Here is a 23,797-nt window from a genome sequence, read left to right on the forward strand (position 1 = left end):
TAAATAAACTTAAAAAAAATTTAGAACGGGGGCGCCTGGGTGGCGCGGTCGGTTGAGCGTCCGACTTCAGCCAGGTCACGATCTCACGGTCCGTGAGTTCGAGCCCCGCGTCGGGCTCTGGCCTGATGGCTCAGAGCCTGGAGCCTGTTTCTGATTCTGTGTCTCCCTCTCTCTCTCTGCCCCTCCCCCGTTCATGCTCTGTCTCTCTCTGTCCCAAAAATAAATAAACGTTGAAAAAAAAAAAAAAAATTAAAAAAAAAAAAAAAATTTAGAACAGAAATAAATTATATAGAAACTAAAAACAGAACAGAGTAATGAAACCAGGAACTCTTTCTTTGAAAAGATCAACAAATTTGATAAACCTTTAGCCAGAATCATCAAGGGATAAAAAAGGACTCAAGCAAAATCACCAAAGAACAAGGGGAAATAGCCAATGCCACAGAAATATCGTTGTAGGAGAATATTATGAAAAACCACATGCCAACAAATTGGACAACCTAGAAGATAAAGGATAAATTCCCAGCAACATATAACCTACCGAAACTGAAGCTGGAAGAAACAGAAAATTTGAACAGACTAATTACCAGCAAGGAGACTGAATTGGTGATAAAAAACAAAACAAAACAAACAAACAACAACAAAAAAAACCCTCCCACCAGACAAAAGCCCAGGACCAGATAGCTTCCCAGGTGAATCCTACCAAATACCTACTCTTCTCAAATCATTCCCAAAAAGGGAAGGGGAACTTCCAAGCTCATTCTGAGGCCTGTATTACCATGATAGCAAAGCCAGATAAAGACACTACCCTCCCCCCAAAAAGAACCATAGGCCAATAGCTCTGATGAATATGGATGCAAAAATCATCAACAAAATGCCAGCAAACTGAATCCAAAAACACACTCAAAATGTCATTTGCCAGGATCGGGTGGGATTTATTCCCAGGATCAAGGGCGGTTCAATATTCACAAATCAATCAACACGATACATTACATCAATAAGAGAAAGGATAAAAACTGTATGATCATTTCAACAGGTGCAGGAAAGGCACCTGATAAGGTACAACCTCCATTCATGATAAAAAAACCCTCACAAAGTAGGTTTAGAGAGAACATACCTCAACATAGTAAGGGCCATATAAGAAAAAACCCACATTTAACATCATCCTTCACGGGGAAAAGCGGAGAGGGACGAGACAGGGCTGTCCACGCTCACCACTTTTACTCAACGCGATACTGGAAGTGCTGGTCACAGCCATCAGACGACAAAAAGAAATGAAAGGCATCCACATCAGTAAGGAACAAGGAAAACTTTTACTATTTGCAGATGACACGAGATATATAGATAGATAGATAGATAGATAGATAGATAGATCCGTCCCAAAAGACTCCATCAAAAAACCGCTAGAACTGATAAATGAATTCAGTAAAGTCACACGACAGAAATTAACGTACAGAAATCTGTTGCATTTCTACACACCCATAACGAAGCAGCAGAAAGAGAAATGAAGAAAACAATCCCATTTCCATCTGTACGAAAAAAATAATAATAAAACACCTATGAATAAACTTAACCAAAGAGGGGAAAGACCTGTACCCTGAAAACTATAAAACACGGATGAAAGAAATTAAAGAAGACACAAAGAAACAAAGGCTTTCCATGCTCCTGAATCGGAAGAACAAATATTGTTAACATGTCTATACTCCCCAAAGCAATCTACACATTTAATGCAATCCCTATCAAACACCACCAGCATTTTTCACAGAGCTAGAACAATCAATCCTAAAATTTGTATGGAAGAGCAAAAGACCCCGAATAGCCAAAACAATCCTGAAAAAGAAAATCAAAGCAAACTTCAAGCAGTGTTACAAGAGCTGTATGGTACTGACACAAAAAAATAGACACACAGATCCGAAGAGAATAGAACCCATAACACCCAAAAAATAAAAGAAAAAATGCAGTTAAAAAATGGGCAGAAGACATGAACAGACATTTCTCCAAAGAAGACATCCATATGGCCAACAGACACATGAAAAGGTGCTCAACATCACTCATCATCAGGAAAATGCAAATCGAAAACACAGTGAGATATCACCTCACACCTGTCGGAATGGCTAAAATCAAAAACCAAAGAAACAAGTGTTGGCGAGGATGTGGAGAAAAAGGAACCCTCGTGCACTGCTGGTGGGAATGCAAACTGGTGCAGCCACTGTGGAAGACCGTATGGGGGTTACTCAAAAAGTTGAAGATAGAACCGTATGATCCAATAACTGCACTATACTGGGTATTTACCCCCAAAATACAAAAACATGAATTCAAAGGGATACGTGTACCCCATGTTTATTGTACCATTATTTACCAAATTATGGAAGCAGCCAAAGTGTCCACTGATAGATGAATGGATAAAGAAGATGTGAGATGTGTGTGTGTGTGTGTGTATACACACACACACACACACACACACACACACACACACAAAATGGAATATTATTCTGCCATAAAAAGGAAACGAAATCTTGCCATCTGCCAGGACACGGATGGAGCTGGAGAGTATAATGCTAAGCAAAATAAGTCAGAGAAAGACAAATACTATATGATTTCACTCACGTAGAAGTTAAGAAAACAAGCAAGCAAAGGGAAGGAGAGAGAGACAAGCTAAGAGACAGACTCTTAACTATAGAGAACAAACTGACGGTCACCAGAGGGGAGGCTGACGGGGGGATGGGGCCAACAGGTGATGGGAGACTAAGGAGGGCGCTTGTTGTGATGAGCACTGGGTGATGTAGGGAAGTGATGAATCACTATACTGTACACCCGAAACTAACAGAACACTGTATGTTAACTGTGCTGAATTAAAATAAAAAATTTTAAGGGCTGCCTGGGTGGTTCAGTCAGTCAAGTGTCCAATTCTCGATTTCAGCTCAGGTCATGATCTCATGGCTCGTAAGTTTGAACCCCGTGTCCGGCTCTGTGCTGACAATACAGAGCCTGCTTGGGATTCTTTCTCTCTCCCTCTCTCTCTCTGCCCTCCCCTGCTCTGTCTCTCAAAATAAACATTTTTTAAAAATTAAAAACTTAAAAAAAAAAAGAAAGAAAGAAAGAAAGAAAGAAAGAACGCTTACTCTGTAGCCAGCCTTTCCATTTTGTAAATGGTATCTTCTGATAAACGGATACTCTCCATTTTAAATGTATACAAATTATCACTTTCTTTTTTTATTTAATGCCTTGTGTCTCTTTTAAGAAGCCATTCCTTATCCATCACGGTGACTATACAGTGAATATGGTATTGCATATTTGAAAGTTGCTAAAAGAGAAGATCTTAAAAGTTTTCGTCACAAGAAAAACAAATTTGCAAGCGTGTATGGGGACGGGTGTTAGACTTATCACAGTGATCATTGTGCAATATAATCCAGTACATACAAATACCAAATCGTTGTGTCATACAGCTGAAACTAATGTTACATGTCAATTATGCAATAAAAGAATAGTAAAATAAATGTGTGGGGGAAAAAGAAGCCATTCCCAACCCCAAGGCCGTGAAATACACATCATCTTCTCAAAGCTTTACTGTTGTTGCCTCCCACATTGAGGTCTGCAATCCACCTAAACTTAATTTCTGTACATTGTGCAAAGTATGAGTCCAGCTTCATGTCTCTCCCTCTGGACACCCGGTTGTCCCAACATCATCTCCTGAAAAGCCCCTTTCCCCTTGATCTCGAACTTCTAACCTCCAGAGCTGTGAGAACAATAAATTTCTGTTGTTTAGGCCACTTGATGTGTGGTAGTTCGTTAAGGCTGGCCTAGGAAACTAATGGAGACACAACTACCAAAACTGACTTAAGAGGAAATAGAAAATCCTGGTAAACCTATAAAAAGTAGAGAGAGGGGCGCCTGGGTGGCGCAGTCGGTTAAGCGTCCGACTTCAGCCAGGTTACGATCTCACGGTCCGGGAGTTCGAGCCCCGCGTCGGGCTCTGGGCTGATGGCTCAGAGCCTGGAGCCTGTTTCTGATTCTGTGTCTCCCTCTCTCTCTGCCCCTCCCCTGTTCATGCTCTGTCTCTCTCTGTCCCAAAAAAAAAAAAAAAAAAAAAAAGTTGAAGAAAAAAAAAAATTTAACAACAAAAAAAAAGTAGAGAGATTGAATTAGTAACCAAAAAACTTGCCACAAAGAAAAGCCCAGGCCCGGATGATCTCATTAATGAATTCTACCAAACATTTAAAGAATAACAGGGGCTACCTGCGTGGCTCAGTCAGTTAAACGTCCGACGTTGGCTCAAGTCATGATCTCACAGTTCGTGAGTTCGAGCCCTGTGTCACGCTGTGTGCTGACAGCTTGGAGCCTGGAGCCTACTTGGGATTCTGTGTCTCCCTCTCTCTGACCCTCCCACCCTCATACTCTGTCTCTCAAAAATAAACATTAAAAAATTTTTTTTCAAAAAGAAAAAAAAGAAAGCCATCATAGAAAAACAACATATTACATAAGGAGAACACGGATATGAATGTCAGTAGATTTCACATCAAAAAATATGCTAGCAGTGGGGCAGCTTGGGTGGCTCAGTCGGTTGAGTGTCGGACTCTTGATTTTGGCACAGGTCATGATCTCACAGTTTGAGCCTCGCATTGAGCTCTGGACAGACAGTGCGGAGCCTGCTTGGGGCTCTCTCTCTCTCTGCCCCTCTCCCGCGTGCACGCACAAGCATTCTGTCTCTCTATTTGCCCCTCCCCTGTGCACTCTCATTCTCTCTCCCTTTCTCTCAAAATAAATAAACTTAAAAAAAAAATTTTTTTTTAAATGCTAAGAGGCATACCGAAAAAGCCAATAAAGGAGTTAATTTTGAAATTGTAACAAATAATTACATGAAAAGATGACGGGAAAGAAAGGACAGGGAAAGATAATACATGGGATAAACAGGAAATAAAGAGCAAGATGTCAGACTCAAGTCTCGTCCTATTTTCATTATTTTAAATGTCAATGAACTGAACACTATACTCAAAAAGTAGAGATTATCAAACTGGGTTTAAAAAAAAGAAATGCCTGGGGCGCCTGGGTGGCTCAGTGGGTTAAGTGTCCAACTTTGGCTCAGGTCATGATCTCACAGTTCCTGGGTTCGAGCCCCGTGTCAGGCTCTGTGCTGACAGCTTGGAGCCTGGAGCCTGCTTCGTATTCCGTGTCTCCCTCTCTCCCTGACCCTCCCCCTCTTGTGCTCTGTTTCTTTCTGTCTCTCAAAAATAAACATTTTTTTAAACAAAAGGAAAAAAAAAAAAGGAAAGAGATGCCCAGGGTGCCTGGGTGGCTCAGTCAGTTAAGCATCTGACTTCGCCTCAGGTCATGATCTCATGGTTCATGGGTTCAAGCCCCACATTGAGCTCTGGGCTCTGTGCTGACAGTGTGGAGCCTGCTTGGGATTCTCTCTCTCCCTCTCTCTCTGCCCCTCCCCTGCTCATTCTCTCTCTCTCCCTTTCAAAAATAAACATTAAAAAATTAAAAAAAAAAAGAATTGCTACTGATCCTTTGCAAAAATCTCTTCCCCAAAGACCAGTATTGATTACCCTGATACTAAAACCAGACAAAGACATCATGAGAAAACTATAGACCCATATTCCTTATGAGTATAGATGCAAACCCATCAACAAAATACTAGCAAACTAAATCCAGCAATATATAAAAAGGATTATATACTATGATCAAGTGGGATTTACCCCGGCAACGTAAGGTTGGTTCCACATAGGAAAATCAATCTTAAGTGATACAGTGTAAGAAGGTAATAGAAAACAAAACCACATGATCGTCTCCATAAATGCAGAAAAAGCATTTGATAAAATATAACTCTTCACGTTAAAAACACTCAACACACCAGGAAAAGAAGGAAATTTCCTCAACCTGACAGAGGGCATCTATAAAAACGCACAGCTAATATCATACTTAGTGGCAAGAGTCTGAAAGATTTCTAAGATCAGGAACAAGATGTCTGTTCTCGCCACTTCTGCTCCCCAGTGTCCTGGCCTGGAGAGTCTAGCCAAGGCAATCAGGTGAGAAAAAGAATTTTTCCAGTAGGTGATGAAACTCATTTACTAATTCTAGTAATACTACCTGCAGATTTCCTTTGAATTTCCTACATTCACAATTACATCATCTGCGGAAAATAGTTTTGTTTCTTCCTTTCTAACCTCTATACAGTTTCTTTCTTTTTTCGTGTGTTACTGCTCTGGCTAGAATCTGGCTGGAGTAAGGACAGAGGGCTCCCGAGTCATTCCTGAACTCAGAGCAAAAGTTTTCAGTGTTAAACACTGGGTATCATATTTGGTATAGCTTTTTAAAAAAAGATCATCTTCCCTTCCACTCCTAGCTTGCTGCAAGCTTTAATCATGAATAGACACATTTTATCAGATGCTGTCTCTCTATTTATTGAGATGATCCTATGACTGTCCTCCTTTAACCTGTTGGTGGAGTGAATCAAAGTGACTATATAACGTTAAACCTCACATTTCGTATCTAAAATTAACTTGGTCAAAGTGTGCTCTTTGTCTTACCTATTCCCGCTTTTAATCTTCTAGTATTTTACTCAGGATTTTTCCCTCTACCTTCCTTTGAAACCGGACTGCACTTTTACATTCTGGAATCACTCCCACAGAGTTGTGGAATTAAGGTTAAGTTAGCCTCGTCCACTCAAGTCAGCCAAACAACACTTACTGAGCTCCTACTACATGACCAGCACTGTTCTAGGTGCTTGGTGAATTAACAGACAAGGATCCTTTTTTGTGGTGCTCACATTCCAGGGAGAGTGATAAACTCAATAAAAAATACGACATATGGGGGCGCCTGGGTGGCTCAGTCGGTTGAACGTCAGATTCCCGGTTTCAGCTCAGGTCATGATCTCACGGTTTAGTGAGTTCAAGCTCGGCATGGGGCTCTGCTTGGGATTCTCTGTCTCCCTCTCTCTGCCCCTCGCCCACTCATGCTGTCTCTGTCTCTCTCAAAATAAATAAATAAACTTAAAAAAACAAATAAATGAAGAAGAATGAATGAGGGGCGTTCTGTAAGAGAGGAGGTTGGAGACTAACCGGGGCCAGATCAGTTATCACTAACCGGAAGGACGTTTGGCTTGCACTCCGGATGCGGTAAGGAGCCACTAAAGACTTGTGAGCTGAGGGGTACGTGATCGGGTTATGTCTGGAAAGGACCGGCCAGGATGTTGTGTCGAGGAAGGACTGTACAGGAACAGGTGGTAGCCAGAACAGGGTCGTAGGAAGAGACATGGTGAAAAGTGATCGGATTCTGACAGATCTCAAAGGCAGAATCAGCAGGGTTTCCTGACAGACTGGACTTGGGTTTCAGGAGACAGAGATAGCAACGATCCTACCACCTGAGCTGAATACGTGGAGGGACGCATCGTGACCAGCTGAAATTGATACAAATAAGCTGAGCTTGGCGCCCATTTGGAAAGGAAAAGCGGGAGGTCAGCTATGCACAAAAAAGTACAGTTTGCGGTATCTATCAAACGTTCAAGTGTAGATGTCAATTAGTGATGGGACGTTTTAAGTCTGAGTTCAGAAGAAAGCTCTGGGTTGATGACGTAAATTTAAAATACATTTCATAATACCCAAATGCACAGGGCTTTCCACGTTACCTCTTCATTGCCCTCTATCAAGGGGAAACATAAGATAAGGAGGGGCACGAGAACAGCTTAGTGACTCGGGGTGCACGGAATCTCCCCGTCCCTGTAAAAGTCAGGCTGTGGACTCTGCCTCGGGGGAGCGAGAGGGGGCTGCACTGATACGGATGCTTCAACTCTGCTGTCCTGAGTGAAGCCCCAACTTCAAGTTCTAACAATACTAATAAAAATAATACTTAATGACACTAGTTGAGGGATTTGCCGGCTGCCAACCACGGCTCTGATGTACATTCGCTGAGTACGTTAACCCGCGCAGCGACCATATGGAGCAGATACGATGATCGCCTCCTTTAGAGATGAGGGGAAGTATGGCCTGCTTGGCCACGGGCACGTCACTGGTAAGTGGCAGAGCCAGAATTCAAGCCCAGGCAACCCAGTTTCGAAATCTGTACTTTCTAGGAGGGATTCCTGACTCGGACTCCGTAAGAACCGTCCACTCAGGGGCTCCTGTATTCCTCATGGGAAGGGAAGACGCCTTCTTCACATCCACCTCGCCTTTCCCGTGCCATCTCCCGCCGCTCTGTCAAAAGAAGCCTCTTGTCCGACTCTCCCAGTCAGCAGCTCCCTGCAATCCTCGGCTTCGGAAAGCCTCCTTCCCATCTGGAAGTCGTTCCATGTGGTGCAGATGAGACTGACTCCAAGGGTCTCCCTCCAGGGGCCCGTGACCACCTGGGCAATCTGACTATTCATGACACCGGTCACGCTGACTGGCTCAGGAACAGCCAGATGGCCCACTACTTCCCGGTCATGTGATACATCAGTTCTGCTAGCTGTTCCCCGGAAGTCAGGAACATTAAGACAACGCGCACCTAGGACTGCCAGCACCTTCTCGGGCACGCTGAGAGCCTACGCAGACGAGTCCAGAAGCGATGGAAGAGACAGAAACAGAGGATGGGGCGGGGGGGGGGGGGGGGAGGCGGAGAATAACCATCCGAACATCCAGATCCAGCCACACTACTTACTTGCAGTCATTCGGTTACACGAACCCGTAAATTCATGTTTCGTTCTGCCGGTTTCGGCCGGTTGAGTTGGGTTTCCACACCCGCTCCCCACAGATCCAGGCACGTCCTTCATGCTTGTTCCTGACCTTCCAAAGGCTACTGACTCTTCAAGGCTGAACTCGGTGAGGCCTCTAGGAGGCCTTCCCGGTTCCCCAGGCCCACTACCCCTTCCCTTTATTCTGATACCCTGTGGACATCCTCTTTACCCACGAATTTTAGCATGTTATGTAATTCTTTGCGTGTATTAATCTGAACCCAAGATCCAGATGACTGCAGCCATTATCCTACCTGACATCCCCTGTACCATCCCACGGCCATGTCCTGACTCTACTGCTCCCTCTCCCTCATCCAGTCTCCACACCATCGACCTCTAGAAATTCAGTCCATGTCACAGCCTCTAAAAGCTCTTATCTCCGGGGGCGCCTGGTTGGCTCAGTCAGTTAAGCATCTGACTCTTGGTTTCGGCTCGGCTCATGATCTCACGGTTTGCGAGCTCGAGCCCCGCGTGGGGCTCTGCGCTGACCGTGTGGCACCTGCTTGGGATTCTCTCCCTCTGCCCCTCCCCTTCTCATACTGCCTCTGTAGCTCGCAAAATAAATAAATACACATTGAAAAACAAAATAAAAAATAAATAACTAAAAGTTCTTATCTCTGGCCTCCCAGCTAGATTTACTCTCCCTTCTCAGAATCCGATGGTATTTCATCTCATCTTTTAATTTTTTTTTTAATTTTTAATGTTTATTCATTTTGAGAGAGAGACAGAGCGCAAGTGGGGGAGGGGCAGAGAGAGAGGGAGACACAGAATCCGAAGCAGGCTCCAGGCTCTGAGCTGTCACCACGGAGCCCCACGTGGGGCTCAAACTCACAGACGGCGAGATCATGACCCGACTTGAAGTCGGACACTTAACTGACTGAGCCACCCGGGTGCCCCTCAAGCTAAATTTTTATGTCTTTAAGGACAGGTTTGCATCTGATTCATTTATGTGTCACACTACACAGTGTTTGTTGAACGAATGTGTTTTAAAGATAACAATATTTATGAAGCCTCAAGTGTAGACCTAGAATTGGGTCAGACACTCCCGGCAATAAAAGTGCTATCAAAAAGCATGGTCCTCCCAGAAACACAACTGTCTCAGGTTCCCAAATAAATTATAAATTCAGTAATTACATCATATATTTTTTTACGGCCACAACAGCACCTAACTCCAAGTGAAGCAGATAGCAGAAGTGCCCTGACTTGCACTAAGGTGACAATCATCTTGGCTGACAACATTTATTGCACAACAACGATATATAATTTGGTGTTCGGATGCTGGTAACTCATTCTAACACAATGGGCTATGCGGTTGTTTTTAACAAAATTCTATCTTAAGTCTAAGTAATTCCCAGCAATCTACCATATACTTTTAAAAATTAAACACAGTAGGGGCACCTGGGTGGCTCAGTCGGTTAAGCACCTGAGTTCAGCTCAGGTCATGATCTCACGGCCATGGGTTCAAGCCCCGCATCGGGTTCTGTGCTGATGGCTCAGAGCCTGGAGCCTGCTTTGGATTCTGTGTCTCCCTCTCTCTCTCCCCCTCCCTAGCTTGCACTGTGTCTCTCTCTTCTTCAAAACTAAATAAATATTTTTTAAAAATTAAACATAGTAACTTTCATATACTAAAAATTACAAACAGATATAAAATTTTATTAATCTAAATATTTTTTAGGAGGCATGTATCATTTCCAAAATGTTTTTAATGTTAACTATAAAAATCACCTGACGAACAGAAAAACTAACCTCAGGTCCAGAATGTATAGTCAGGAAACTTTCCACAGCCGTCAGTGTACCTGAAAGAGTGGAATAGCAAAAGTAAATCGAGTAAGGTCTATGTAACCAAGGCGTGTAGTAATAAGCTATTCCTATTCCGTTACCTCCCTGACCATCATTGTGTTCTCTACAGTTAAGAGTCTGCTAGGGCGCCTGGGGGCTCAGTCAGTTAAGCGTCCGACTTCGGCTCAGGTCATGATCTCCCGGTTCGTGGGTTCGAGCCCCGCGTCGGGCTCTGTGCCGACAGCTCGGAGCCTGGAGCCCGCTTCGGCTTCCGTGTCTCCCTCTTTCTCTGTCCCTCCCCTGCTCTCATTCTGTCTCTCTCTGTTTCTCTCAAAAATAAAGAAACGCTAAAAAAAAAAAAAAAAGAGTTCGATTCTTAATTTGTCTCTTTTTTTACCTTTGTTTCATAAATTCCACATACGAGTGAAATCACATAGTATTTGTCTTTCTCTGACTTACATCTCTTAGCATTATACTCTCTAGCTCCATCCATGTTGTTGCAAATGGCAAGATTTCATTCTTTTTTTATGGCTGAATAATATTCCAGTGTGTGTGCATGTGTGCACATACACATGCACACACACAGATATGGATATATGTGTGTATACACCACATCTTCTTTACCCATCAATCAGTGGACACGCGGGCTGCTTCCACATCTTGGCTGCTGTAACTAGTGCTGTAATAAACAGAGGGGTGCACGTATCCCTTGGAATCGGTTGGTGTTTTCACACTATTTGGGTAAATTCCTGGTGGTGTAACTGCTGGATTGCAGGGTAGCTCTATTTTTAACTTTTTGAGGAAGCTCCCTACTGTTTCCCACGGTGGCTGCACCAGTTTGCATTCCCACCAACAGTGCACAGGGTTCCTTTTTCTCCACATCCTCGCCAACACCTCTCGTCTTAAAAATACAGAACGCTTCACATATCTGCGTGTGTCATCTTTCGGCAGGGACGTGCTCATCTTCTCCGTATTATTCCAATTTTAGTATTCAAAAAAATTTTTTTAACATTTATTTATTATTGAGAGAGAGAGAGAGAGAGAGAGAGAGAGAGAGAGAGAGACAGAGCATGAGCAGGGGAGGGGCAGAGAGAGAGGGGGAGACACAGAATCCGAAGCAGGCTCCAGGCTCCGAGCTGTCAGCACAGAGCCCGACGCGGGGCTCGAACTCACAAACTGCGAGATCATAACCTGCACCGAAGTCGGTCGCTCAACCAACTGAGCCACCCAGGCACCCCCAATTTTAGTATTATGTGCTGCCCAAGTCAACATGATTTTTTCCACTCTTAAATTATCGTTTCCTTTTACAAATGGGGTGAAATAGAAGCCAAAAAAGTTGTTCAATACTTTTCAGTTTTGTTGATTAAAAATTTTAAAACTTCAATTATAATAGCTATATAAATCATATCCTTAAATGTATTAATTCCGAAACCACGCAAGTTTGAATTTACAATGACTGTCAGAAATTCTATTTCCAGAAATGTTACAGCTCTAACCGTAACTAAATTGAGACAATGGATAATTCCTCACTTTAGAACAAGCATCTCAAAAAATAGTGTCAGTAGTATTTTTTTTTTTTAAGTAGGCTTCATGCCTAGTACAAAGCTCAACATGAGGCCTGAACCCACGACCCTGGGATCAAGACCTGAGCTGAGATCAAGAGTCAGACGCTTAACCGACTGAGCCACCCAGGCGCCCTGTCACATTTTATAACAATTACCGCTATATTAGAAACAAAGCATCTGTGGGGCCCCTGGGTGGCGCAGTCGGTGAAGCGTCCGACTTCAGCCAGGTCACGATCTCGCGCTCCGGGAGTTCGAGCCCCGCGTCGGGCTCTGGGCTGATGGCTCAGAGCCTGGAGCCTGTTTCCCATTCTGTGTCTCCCTCTCTCTCTGCCCCTCCCCCGTTCATGCTCTGTCTCTCTCTGTCCCAAAAATAAATAAACGTTGAAAAAAAAAATTAAAAAAAAAAAAAAAAAGAAACAAAGCATCTGTGTTCACATTACCCGCTAATAGTTCTGCTTCTCTTCCACACTACAAACATGAAGCCTTTCTATTGTAAATCCACTTATTGCTTCTTGATTGATAATTACCATTCATCTTGTTTTTGGTATATATCACTCCCAGGTCTGCTGGAATGGAATCAAAGCCACTGCTTCCAATGATATAAGCTCCCTTTTCTGCAGCTTTCTCGTGATACTTCCAATACATTAGTTCCAGAAACTAAAAAAATCCAGGACAAAAATGCGAGTCAGAGCTATTTAAATCAGAAACATTTACAACAGTATTCGATGAGAGACCTTAAAAGACAAAGCAATTGCATTTTGAAAATGCTAACCGGTATGGCTTTGTAGTGAAATATTAAGTGTCGAAATGTTTTTCATTTATTCAGCAAGTATTCACTGGATATCTGCCAGATGCCAACTAGTGCAGGAGATAAGCTGGTCTGACTTAACGACACTATTAATTTTTTCAAAATGCCTTTTAAGTGTCAGAGTAACATCTATTATGAAAAATTAAATTAATATACAAAAAAAATACAGAAAAAAAAAGCAAGAAAGCCTAACCCAAACCTATTACTCAGACGGACACGATTACGGACACGTATCTGTGCATATATACAGTTAGAGTAAATCAAGTGGAGGGAAGGAGGGATGGAAGAGGAGAATAACGTCTGCTCGAATCCTCTGCCTGGGCTTAACAATTACTTCCAGAACAGTGTCGGATTTACAGAAAATTTGAGTAGCGGAGAGTTCCCACGCACCCCGACCCAGTTTCTCCCGTCGTGACAGCTTGGACACGAACATTTGTTCCAATTAAGGAACCGATGGGGGCGCCTGAGTGGAGCAGTCGGTTAAGCGTCCGACTTCAGCTCAGGTCACGATCTCGCGGTCCGTGGGTTCAAGCCCCGCGTCGGGCTCTGGGCTGATGGCTCGGAGCCTGGAGCCTGCTTCCGATTCTGTGTCTCCCTCTCTCTCTGCCCCTCCCCCATTCATGCTCTGTCTCTCTCAAAAATAAATAAAGGTTAAAAAAAAAATTAAAAAAAAAAAAAAAAAAAGGAACCGATGGTGGTAACATTATCATTAGCTACAGTCCATTCTCACCCATCCTTTTTCTCTGCCAGGATCCCACCTGACATTTAGCGGTCATGTCTCCTTAGGCTCCTCCTGGCTATGACGGTCTCTCAGAGTCTCGTTTCCGAGGACCTTGACAGTTTTGAGGGCTTCTGATGAGGTTATTTTGTAGACTGCCCCTCTCCTGGAATTCTTCTCAAGACTAGACTGGGGTGACGGGCTTGGGGTGGAAGCCCACAGGGGTAAAGTGTCACCTCACGACATTCTATCAAGGGTACATTGGTGACGGTGATCAGCAGAGACCACAGGGACATGAGGTACAATTTAAAGGGAGGCAGCCGAGCTCGGTGCTCACTAACACTCCACTTGCCACAATCGGGCGGACCTCGGTTCGAGTCCTCGCCCTTCTACTTACTAGTTGCATGACTTTGAGCTGCGTGACTTAACCTTCCTAAGCTTCGATTTCCTCATCCACAAAAGAGGAAAGGTGATACCTACCGCGCAGGAAGGTTGAGAATTCAGATGGCGTAAAAGGCTTAATTAGCATAGTGCCAGCGCGGTAAGCGCTCAACAAGCGGCAATATCTAACATCTTTAGGTGGAGAGGACTTCGCACGTACTCTCCTTCAATGTTGTAAAGGTGTCTGCTGACAAAAAGGGAGTTCGTTACGAAAAAGTGCCGAAAGCGCGAATCCAAAACTCTGCGCGCACCCCACCGCTTCAGTTCGTGCCATTCACGGCATGCCGGAGCTACAAAAATCAGCACAGCCTACCTACAAGAGACCTGAAATCAATGAGGTGGTAAGGAAGAAAAAAATTCGAGAAAGCGGGAGAAGAGACCTTCCCATCGGGCTCTCCTGTGAGCCGTCCACAGAACACCACCTGTCACCACGAGGGAGGGGGACGTCGAATTCTAAAATAGGTCCGCGAAACTGCACTAAGTATTGTCCACGCTAACAGAAAGCTGTGTTGCTAATTCCATTCTTTCCTTTGCATTTTACGTACCTGAGGTTCTCCACAGATGTCAATACAGCTCGTTCCATTTTCAACACATGCTTTGACTACAGGTTCTCCGTAAAATCGATACTGGAGGGGGGGAAGGATAAAGAAAGCCAGCAGTTAACTTGTACTTAGCAAGCTTAAATGAACGAAATGCCACTGAGTTTTATAAGTACAGTCTTGGTTACCATGACTGAAATATTAAGGGGCGCCTGGGTGGCTCAGTCGGTTAAGTGTCCAACCCTTGATTTCAGCTCAGGTCATGATCTCACAGTTTGTGAGTTCAAGCCCTGCCTTGGGCTCTGTGCCGACAGCTCAGAGCCTAGAGCCTGCTTCGGATTCTGTGTCTCCCTCTCTCTCTCTGCCCCTCCCCCACTCATGCTCTGTCTCTGTCTCTGTCTCTCTCTCTCTCCTTCAAAAATAAATAAAATATTTTTAAAAAAATTTTTTAAATTTAAATATACATAAAATAGAAATAGAGATTAAAATGAAAGAGGTCAAGCCCAAGTTGGGGTTTAAACTCACAACCCTGAGATTGTGACATGAGCTGAGATCAAGAGTCAGGGGCTTAACTGACTGAGCCCCCAGGTGCCCCAAAGCTCTTTTTTCATCTTGGGCAATCCTTAAGATTTACACACATCCACTTTGAAACTCATTTGGAGCCTCTTTGGGCCTTTCTCTTGGTTATCTTCTCCCAAAGTTTCTCAAGTTGGCCAGGCGTCCACCTGTGTTAAAGTCACCTAGGTGACTCGTTAAGTATGTTTTTTTTTTTTTCCAACGTTTATTTATTTTGGGGACAGAGAGAGACAGAGCATGAACGGGGGAGGGGCAGAGAGAGAGGGAGACACAGAATCGGAAACAGGCTCCAGGCTCTGAGCCATCAGCCCAGAGCCCGACGCGGGGCTCGAACTCCCGGACCGCGAGATCGTGACCTGGCTGAAGTCGGACGCTTAACCGACTGCGCCACCCAGGCGCCCCTAAGTATGTTAAGTATGGATGGTGACTCCCTCCCACCCCAGAGGCCCCCTAAATCAGAGTTTCTGGGGATGGAGCCCAGTAACACGCATGTCAACAGGCAGGGTAGACTCCAGTGACATTCCTCATGGGTGATTCTTACGCACGCCAGGGCTGCCGAATCTCCCCGGAAAATTTCTACCCTCCTGATGTCACCTACAACAGGTATCCTGATGACATTCAACGTCTATCTCCAGAACTAACAGATGCTTCCGTATCTTTGGTTTCTGTTAGAAAGTTCAGGACCAGCAAGAGCACAGGACACAGGGCATGATTTGTGCATAAAACTGATTTTACTTTGGCTTTGTTGCCCCTCCCCTATTTTCTCTTCACCCTGATTTCCTCACTTATTAAAAAAATAATAATTCTACTATATTTTATGTATTTCCTGTCTTAATTCCAGAATGCTCAGGGGCATGGCGGGGGGGGGGGGGGTCGCCAGGGTGGCTTAGTCAGTTGAGCATCGGACTCTTATTCTTGGCTCATATCTTGATCTCATGGATCGTGGGTTCGAGCCCCGCATTAGGCTCTGCACTGGCAGCATGGAGCCTGCCTGGAGTTCTCTCTCCCTCTCTCTCTGCCCCTCCCCTGCTCATGCTGTGTCTCTCTCAAAATAAATAAATAAAACATTTAAAAAAAAAAAAAAAAAAGAATACTGAGCAGACAACCCAAATTCAAATCCATGATCTTTCTTACAAACCTGTTTCCCTCCTCTACTTCGTAACAGAGGTGACTAGGGCGTATTGATTAGGAGCGTAGGTGGTGGCTCAGACCGCCTGGGCCCCACTCGCCATTCCTGTCCTGACCTGTTGCAGGTAGGGACCGTGAGGAGACAGAACCGTGCAAATGGCTGACCAGCAGCCCGTTTAGGGCACAGGCTTTAAGGTTGGGCCTCACTGAGTCCAGGCTGTGCACCACCAGCTGTGCAAACTTGGGCGGGTACTTCACCTTCTAAGCTTCGATTTCTTCATCAAAAAAGATGAATAATCACAGCACCTATGTCTCAGGGCTGTAGTCAGGACGAAATAAGATGACACAAGTACGCAGCAAAACCCACCCTTGGGTGTCATGATTAACCGCATCCTCAAGTGAGAAACCCAAAAGCTGTCTCTGACTCCATCAACCCTGGAAGGTACCACGTTTCATCAAATCGGTCCCCTCCCCTCCACGCCTCCGAATCCGAGGTCACACCTTTGCCCCCTCTCATGCAGTTTACTACAGTGACTGGTTTCACTGCAGCCAAACCCACCCCATCGCCAAAGAAACACCAAATCGTTATTCTAGAATAAAAAGCTGAGGTCACGTGTGCTCCTTCTCACACACACACGCATCACTAGCTCTCAGTGCCTGTATCTCCAGACTTCTTAGCATGTCATAAAAAGTGCTCAAGCCTCAGGTCACACCACCAGCCCTTAGTCCCCACGTCGCAGAAGTTCGAAACACCTCGTAGTTTCCTAAACCCGCTATTGCTTCACCCTCCCCTGCTCGCGGCTGCCAGGCTGGCTCCAGCCCCAGCCTTCCGGGTTAGGTAACGGTAGCTCCTTCCAGAAACAGCACGCCCACCCCCCTTCAGCGCAGCGCCCCCGGCCTCACACTGCACTCTGGCACAAGTGATGTGAAGGCCTCTGCACTGACACCCCTGGATTCGTGTGTTCTGGGGGTGTTCTCTACCGTCTACCCTTGGGCTTGTAGGAGATAACGGACAAACGGTAAGGATCCTTGATCTCAGAGGAGGCATTTCTCCCCAGAGAAGCCAGCGCGCTTCCGGATCGAAACCACGATCCCGCTCTGAGTGCCCCACCTTCCGACCCAGTGGTCCCCAAGTAGGCATGCTGACCTCAAGGCGCCCACAGAACGATCCCTCAGCTGTGGAGAGAGCAACCTGTGTATTTATGCTAACGTTTATGGGAAGCACGGAGAAAAAAAATGAGGTCTTCTTAGTGGTTAATACATGAACTGACTTCGGCCTGCTTCCTGGGTCCCACGCAGTGGTCACACGTCGAACACAAGACACAAAAGGTATCCTGAGGGTAGCTTGTGGAGGAAGAGCTCCACCAGCAAAGAGGGCCATGGTGACACCCTCCTTCGTCCCTTTCCACTGTATTTTGGCCCCACGCCCGTTTACACATGCCTAAGTAGTTTTACAGGTATCGCTTGGTTTTTAACTACATAAACCTTCACGAAGTGGACAAAACGGTTAAATAACATCTGCAAAGAAACAAGTCGTGAAACTTGTTGAAATTGAAGTGATAAAATTTGAAAGAAACGGGCAAAGTGAAAATAACAAACAAGTAGAGCCTAGGAGGGAGAGCAGGTGCTTGGGGGACAAAAACCTAGAGACGGACAAGCCCACGAACCATCCAAGTGGAAATGGAAACCTCAAGAAGGTAGCGGGATCTACCAGTCTGGAGCTTAAGGGGGCAGGCCTCACTGGAAAGAACGTAAGCATCATCAGCATACGTGTGGCATTTAAAGCCACGGCTTTCCTTTTTTTTTTTTTTTTTATGTTTATTTATCTTTGAGAGAGAGAGAGAGAGAGAGAGAAGGAGAGAGACAGAATGCAAGGAGAGGGGCAGAGAAAGGGGGAGACACAGAATCCGAAGCAGGCTCCAGGCTCTGAGCTGTCAGCACAGAGCCCGGTGCGGGGCTCGAACTCACGGACCGCGAGATCGCGACCTGAGCCAAAGTCGGGCTCTCAACCGACTGAGCCACCCAGGCACCCCTAAAGCCCTGGCGTTCAAAATTTTTTGGCCACGACCCACACTAAGAAATTCACTTCACATAGCAGCCCCCACACAATGTATCTAACTGAAACAAAAGTTTCATGAACCCTTACTTATCCACATCATGTGTCATTCACCCTGTGTTCTATTCCAGACTACCTGATTTTTCTCTTCTTACTGCTGAGCCTCAACTCACTCACCTGATTAGCACTACACAGTTATAAAATACGGGCCCAATTAGGAAAGTAGGAAACACCAAAGATCTCTCTTTAAAAAAAAAACAAAAACAAAAACTGGGGGCACCCGGTGGCTCAGTCGAGCATCTGGCTCTCGATTTCGGCTCAGGTCATAATCCCAGGGTCATGGGATAGACCTCGATGTCGGTGGAGCCTGTTTGTGATTCTCTCTCTCTCTCCCCCCCACCCCTCCCCGGCCCTTGCCCAGGCGAGCTCTCTCTTGCTCTCTCAAAACAAATAAACTTAAAAAAACAAAAAAACAAAAAAACAAAAACTGACCCAGTTAGAGTTTCTGTTGGGACGACGACGAGTTTTGGAGATAAGATGGTGATGATCAGGCAGCACTGCCAATGCACTTCGTGCCATCGAATTGCAAACTTAAAAATGGCTAGAGGCGCCTGGGTGGCTCAGCCAGTTAAGTGTCCGACTTTGGCTCAGGCCACGATCTCGAGGTTCCTGGGTTCGAGCCCAGTGTCAGGCTCTGACAGCTCCTGGAGGCTGCTTCAGATCCTGGTCTCCCTCTTTCTCTGCCCCTCCCCTGCTCACGCTCTGTCTCTCTCTTAAAAATAAATAAACATTAAAAAAAAATTTTTTTGGGGGGGCGCCTGAGTGGCTCAGTCAGTTAAGCGTGCAACTTCGGCTCAGGTCATGATCTCCCAGTTTGTGGGTTTGAGCCCCACGTCGGGCTCTGTGCTGACAGCTCGGAGCCTGGAGCCTGCTTCGGATTCTATCTCATTTTCTCTCTGTCCCACCCCTGCTTGCACTCTGTCCGTCTCTATCTCTCAAAAATAAATAAATGCAAAAAGAAAAAAAATATTTTTTTTTTGAATGGTTAAAATGGGGGGCACCTGGGTGGCTCAGTCAGTTGAGTGTCCGACTTCAGCTCAGGTCATGATCTCACAGTTCGTGAGTTCAAGCCCCGTGTCAGGCTCTGTGCTGACAACTCAGAGCCTGGAGCCTGCTTCGGATTCTGTGTCTCCCTCTCTCTCTGCCCCTCCCCCACTCACAATCTGTCTGTCTCTGCCTCTCAAAAATCAACATTAAAAAATGGTTGTTATGTATATTTTATTACAATAATAATTTTTTTCAAAGCTGGCTCAGAGAGCGTAAACAGAGAGGAGTTTGTAAGGCTCGAGCTGTGAGGCCTCAGGTACTTAGAGGAAGAGGAAAAGATCCCACAGAGGGGAAGGGGACAAAGCTGGTTGGCAGGTGGAAAATGAGGAAAGGGCCAGACCCCAGAAGCCAAACCCAGAGAGCAAGGAGGACGTGACGGATGGGGACAAATACCCGGACCAAGACGTGAGCGGAGGGGCGGTGAGGGGCGAGGCAGAGAGGCCTCACTGAAGCATGAGGCCTACAGAGAAGCCTGGCGAGGGTGGTTCAGAAGGGAGGAGGAGCTGAGGAAGTGGACGGAGCACGGAGAGAGAACTCTTTGAAGGAGTTTTGCTAACAAGGGGACCCAGAAAAATGGAGTAGTCGGACGCATATGTGAATTAAGGGTGGTTCTTTTTAAGATCAGAGATATCAGCACATATTTATGTGTTGACAGAGTGCAGTCAAGAGGGAAAATGTGACAATAAGAACACGGAGAGGGGCACCTGGGTGGCTCAGTCGGTTAAGCGTCCGACTCTCGGGTTCGGCTCCGGTCACGATCTTGCAGTTTCGTGGGTTCGAGCCCCACATCGGGCTCTGCACTGACAGTGCGGAGCCTGCTTGGGATTCTCTGTCCCTCTCTCTCTGCCCCTCCCCTGCTCATGCTGTCTCTCTCTCAAAATAAATAAATAAACTTAAAAAAAAAAACCACACAGAAACATGTGGGACGGTAAACATAAGGTCCTCAAATCCTGCACCTGTGAGGAGCCAGGGGGGTTTTCCTCATGACAGCAGGTAAGGCAGAGTTAGGGAAACACAGTAGGCAGAGGAAGAAATTCGCTTTGGACAGTTCTACTGTCATAGTGAAAAAAAGAAAAGGAAATTAAATCATCAGATCAGAGTGAGGAAAGAACCTGTAAAACTGCTGCTTCAGAGAACAGGAGAGAGGACAGTCCGGGGAAAGGGGGCAGGATTTCTAAGGCGCTGAGGCCCCCACATGAGGTTTGTAACCACGTATTTAAAGTAGGACCGTCAGCAAGGGTGTCTCCAGACACTTGGGGTTACTGGATTACTGGATAACACGGGTTCGTGGGCTCACGGGTTGAGCAAGCGGGGCTGGAATAACCAGGTTTGGATTTTTCCAGAATTCTGGGGAGGGAAGGGCAAGGAAGCTGGCTAAGGGCGTGTCTGAGAGAGTGATGGGAGCAGCAGAGCACAGAATCCAAGCCACTCAGAAGTGAGATTAATCTAAATAAACAACTCACCTACAGTTTTACCTGATAATCAAAAACACCTTCCTGCTTTCACTGAAAACATGATCATCAACCTTCGAGATACTTAGTGTTCAAATGTTTTGCCACCTGGGATGGCTTCTTCAGATCAGTAAACGTCACCAACTTTCGCCTGCTGCACAGGCCAAGGGTGCCCCCTTCACGTCCAGAACAATACCAAAAAGCTGCGTATCTCTCGAAGTACACTCTGACCCTACCCGCTTCCCACCATATCCTGTGCTCGGCTTGCCGCGATCATCCCCCTGTCGGTCCCAATCACCTCTTCTTCCTCTCAGAAGTCAAAGAAGTTCAAAACTGGAAAGCAGATAGTGCTATTGCTTTCAACCATGCAAACCCCGACCTTGCCCGTCACCCTCTGACCTAATTCATGGGCTCCTCTCCAACCTAACTTCCACCTCGGTCCTGCCCGGGCCCCGCCGCACTGCCCTCTCTCACGTGCCTCGGTCTTGCTAAACACACGCTCGCCTCAGGACCTTTGTATGTGCTTTTCCCTGGAACACCCTTCTCAAACGCTCCCATAGCTTACCCCCTTCACTTCATTCAGGTCTCTACACAAATGTCAGGTCCTCACGGAGACCTTCCCTGACCACCCTTCTAACTAGCAGTTTAACTCCTTACCCTGCCTTATTTTTCTTCAAAGGACTTATCATTACCTACTATTAGAACTCTCCTTTTCTGTCACCCCCACCAGGCCATAAGCTCCATGAGGGATTTTCAGTGTTGTTCACCATTCTGTCCCAGGTACCTTCACTAGTGCAGTTTACATGTAATAAACATTCAATAAATATTTATTGAGCAAATGAACGAATCCTCTTTTAGTCTATTTTTGTACATGTTTTTAACATACATATTGGTACAGTAACAGAGGAATATCATTTACAAGTAAAGTAAAAACATGTATCGGGGGTACACGCTCAAACATTTTTTTTCACTTACAAAGCACCTGGGTGGCTCGGTTGGTTAAGACTGATTTCAGCTCAGCTCATGATCTCACAGTTCACGGGATCAAGCCTGGAGTCAGGGTCTGCACTGACAGTGCACAGCCTGCTTGGGATTCTCTCTCTCCCTGCCCCTCTCCCACCCGAGTGCGGCCCTCTCTCTCAAAATAAATAAATACACTTAAAAAAAAAAAAAAAGCATACGGTAAGAAAAAAAAAAAATGGCAATTATAGCCGTAACCAGTAACCAAACTAGCACACATTCCTGGAGTATCGTGTCCCAGAGGGCCCGGTCTCTCTCTTAGGACACTTTGGTCACACCCATTTGCTCTCACTGGAAGCGAAAACTCCCCCAGATGGGGTTAAGGCCCTGAACCAATTCTTCTGCACCCTGTCCTTATGTTCCTCTAGAATATAAAATACCAGATTCTGTTAGAAATGAATAGACTGTTTGTTCTGATACAAACAAGGGCTGATTACTTACGGGTCCTACACAGTTGAGGACAATTGCTGCCTGCTTAGCCATTTCATCAAGTGAGGCGGGATTAGTGACATCACAAATTATTATTCCAACTTCGGAGGACAGTGTCGGTCTTCCTAAAGTAAGACATAAATCGTTTTCAACAAATCTGATACAGCGTTAGATCTTCCAGATCCTCTCTTTACACTAATCAGTGATGGTAATTTCAGGAAAAGCCCAGAAAAAAGATAAGAACTTTTTAAACCAGGCGATATAAAAAAGAAAAAGCTATGAGGAAAATGGAGTTAATACTAAGAATTGCTACAAAAATACAATACTAACCTTAAAAAAAAAAAACAACTAACTTAAGCACTGTGTAAATGATAACCCTGTGTAAGATGACAATTTTACGATTGTTTAGGTACTGAGTAGATCACTGTCCTGATTTCCTCTCTGCCAGGAGTTCCATGATGACGTTTCTCATCAACTACTAACCAATTACATATGACAAAATATGGGGGTAAAAAGGGGTTGTTAAGATCATCATCATGAGAACAAAAAAAGGACTCTGGGGTAGAAGGCACAGTCTAGGTAAGAACGCTCATGATAGGGGGCACCTGGGCCGCTCAGTCGGTTAAGAGTCCAAATTCGTTGGACTCAGGTCATGATCCTGTGGTTTGTGGGTTCGAGCCCCGCACCGGGCTCTGTGCTGACAGCTCAGAGCCTCGAGTCTGTTTCGGATTCTGTGTCTCCCTGTCTGACCCTCCCCCACGCACACACCTGCACTCTCTCTCCCAAAAATAAATAAATATTTAAAAATTAAAAAAAAAAAAGGACACTCATGATGGGCTTATAAGTAAATAACTGGAATTAACAAAATCAAGTAATGCAGGTTCTGGTGGTGCAAGGTGCATCCCTCACAATAATTCAATCTAGGCATTACAAACGATAATCAGGCTGTGCCTGCACAGTCTTGTTGAGCAGGAAAAAGAAATGGAAGAATATATTTTAATAGTGAAATTCTTTCTTTTGGAAAACTAAAACGGACAACACCAACAAGCTCTTTGGTCAAGACTGCAGATTGGCAGTGGCTGGCGGGAGAAAGAGTTGTAGGAGAACTGAGCCTACGTGAGATCTTCTGCACTTAATCACAAACAAAACAGAGTCTACACCTCCCACCACACGCAGGCCCAGGGTGGAATTAGAAGGAAGCGTGGGATGAAGGTTAAACACAAGAACACAGCACACCCCGAACTCTAACAGGCGCTGTGGGTCTGTATGCGGGGACACCAGGCGGCAAGAATCCTCAGTTAGATGCGTTCCCTGATCCTGAGGGCAGGGTCCCTGTGTGTGTGGTCACACCTGTACCCCCAGCCCTCGGAACAGGGTCTGGCACAGAAAAGACCACGCAGTAAAAATATGTTGAATGAATGCTAAAAGAATAAGTAAACGCCCAAACCAGAAATACGAACGCGAGAGGGTGGAGAG

At 45.3% G+C, this 23,797-nt stretch overlaps 1 protein-coding gene and 1 non-coding gene across 2 annotated transcripts in view; both read right to left on the reverse strand.

Moving 5' to 3' along the window:
* The window catches only part of SCCPDH (saccharopine dehydrogenase (putative)), a 36,555-nt gene that overhangs the window by 11,917 nt on the left and 841 nt on the right, over window positions 1-23,797 (reverse strand). Inside the window, exons 2-5 of the mRNA XM_047841498.1 lie at window positions 22,334-22,446; window positions 14,561-14,641; window positions 12,576-12,705; window positions 10,451-10,500 (exon numbers count right to left, since the gene is read on the reverse strand). Coding sequence (XP_047697454.1) covers window positions 10,451-10,500; window positions 12,576-12,705; window positions 14,561-14,641; window positions 22,334-22,446 — 374 coding nt within the window. The remainder of the gene's footprint in view (window positions 1-10,450; window positions 10,501-12,575; window positions 12,706-14,560; window positions 14,642-22,333; window positions 22,447-23,797) is intronic.
* On the reverse strand, window positions 11,388-11,490 carry LOC125155934 (U6 spliceosomal RNA). Its single transcript, XR_007148439.1, has one exon. It is a non-coding gene; the product is annotated as a U6 spliceosomal RNA (small nuclear RNA).

Source organism: Prionailurus viverrinus, chromosome F1 (assembly GCF_022837055.1).
Source record: "Prionailurus viverrinus isolate Anna chromosome F1, UM_Priviv_1.0, whole genome shotgun sequence".
NCBI lineage: Eukaryota > Metazoa > Chordata > Mammalia > Carnivora > Felidae > Prionailurus > Prionailurus viverrinus.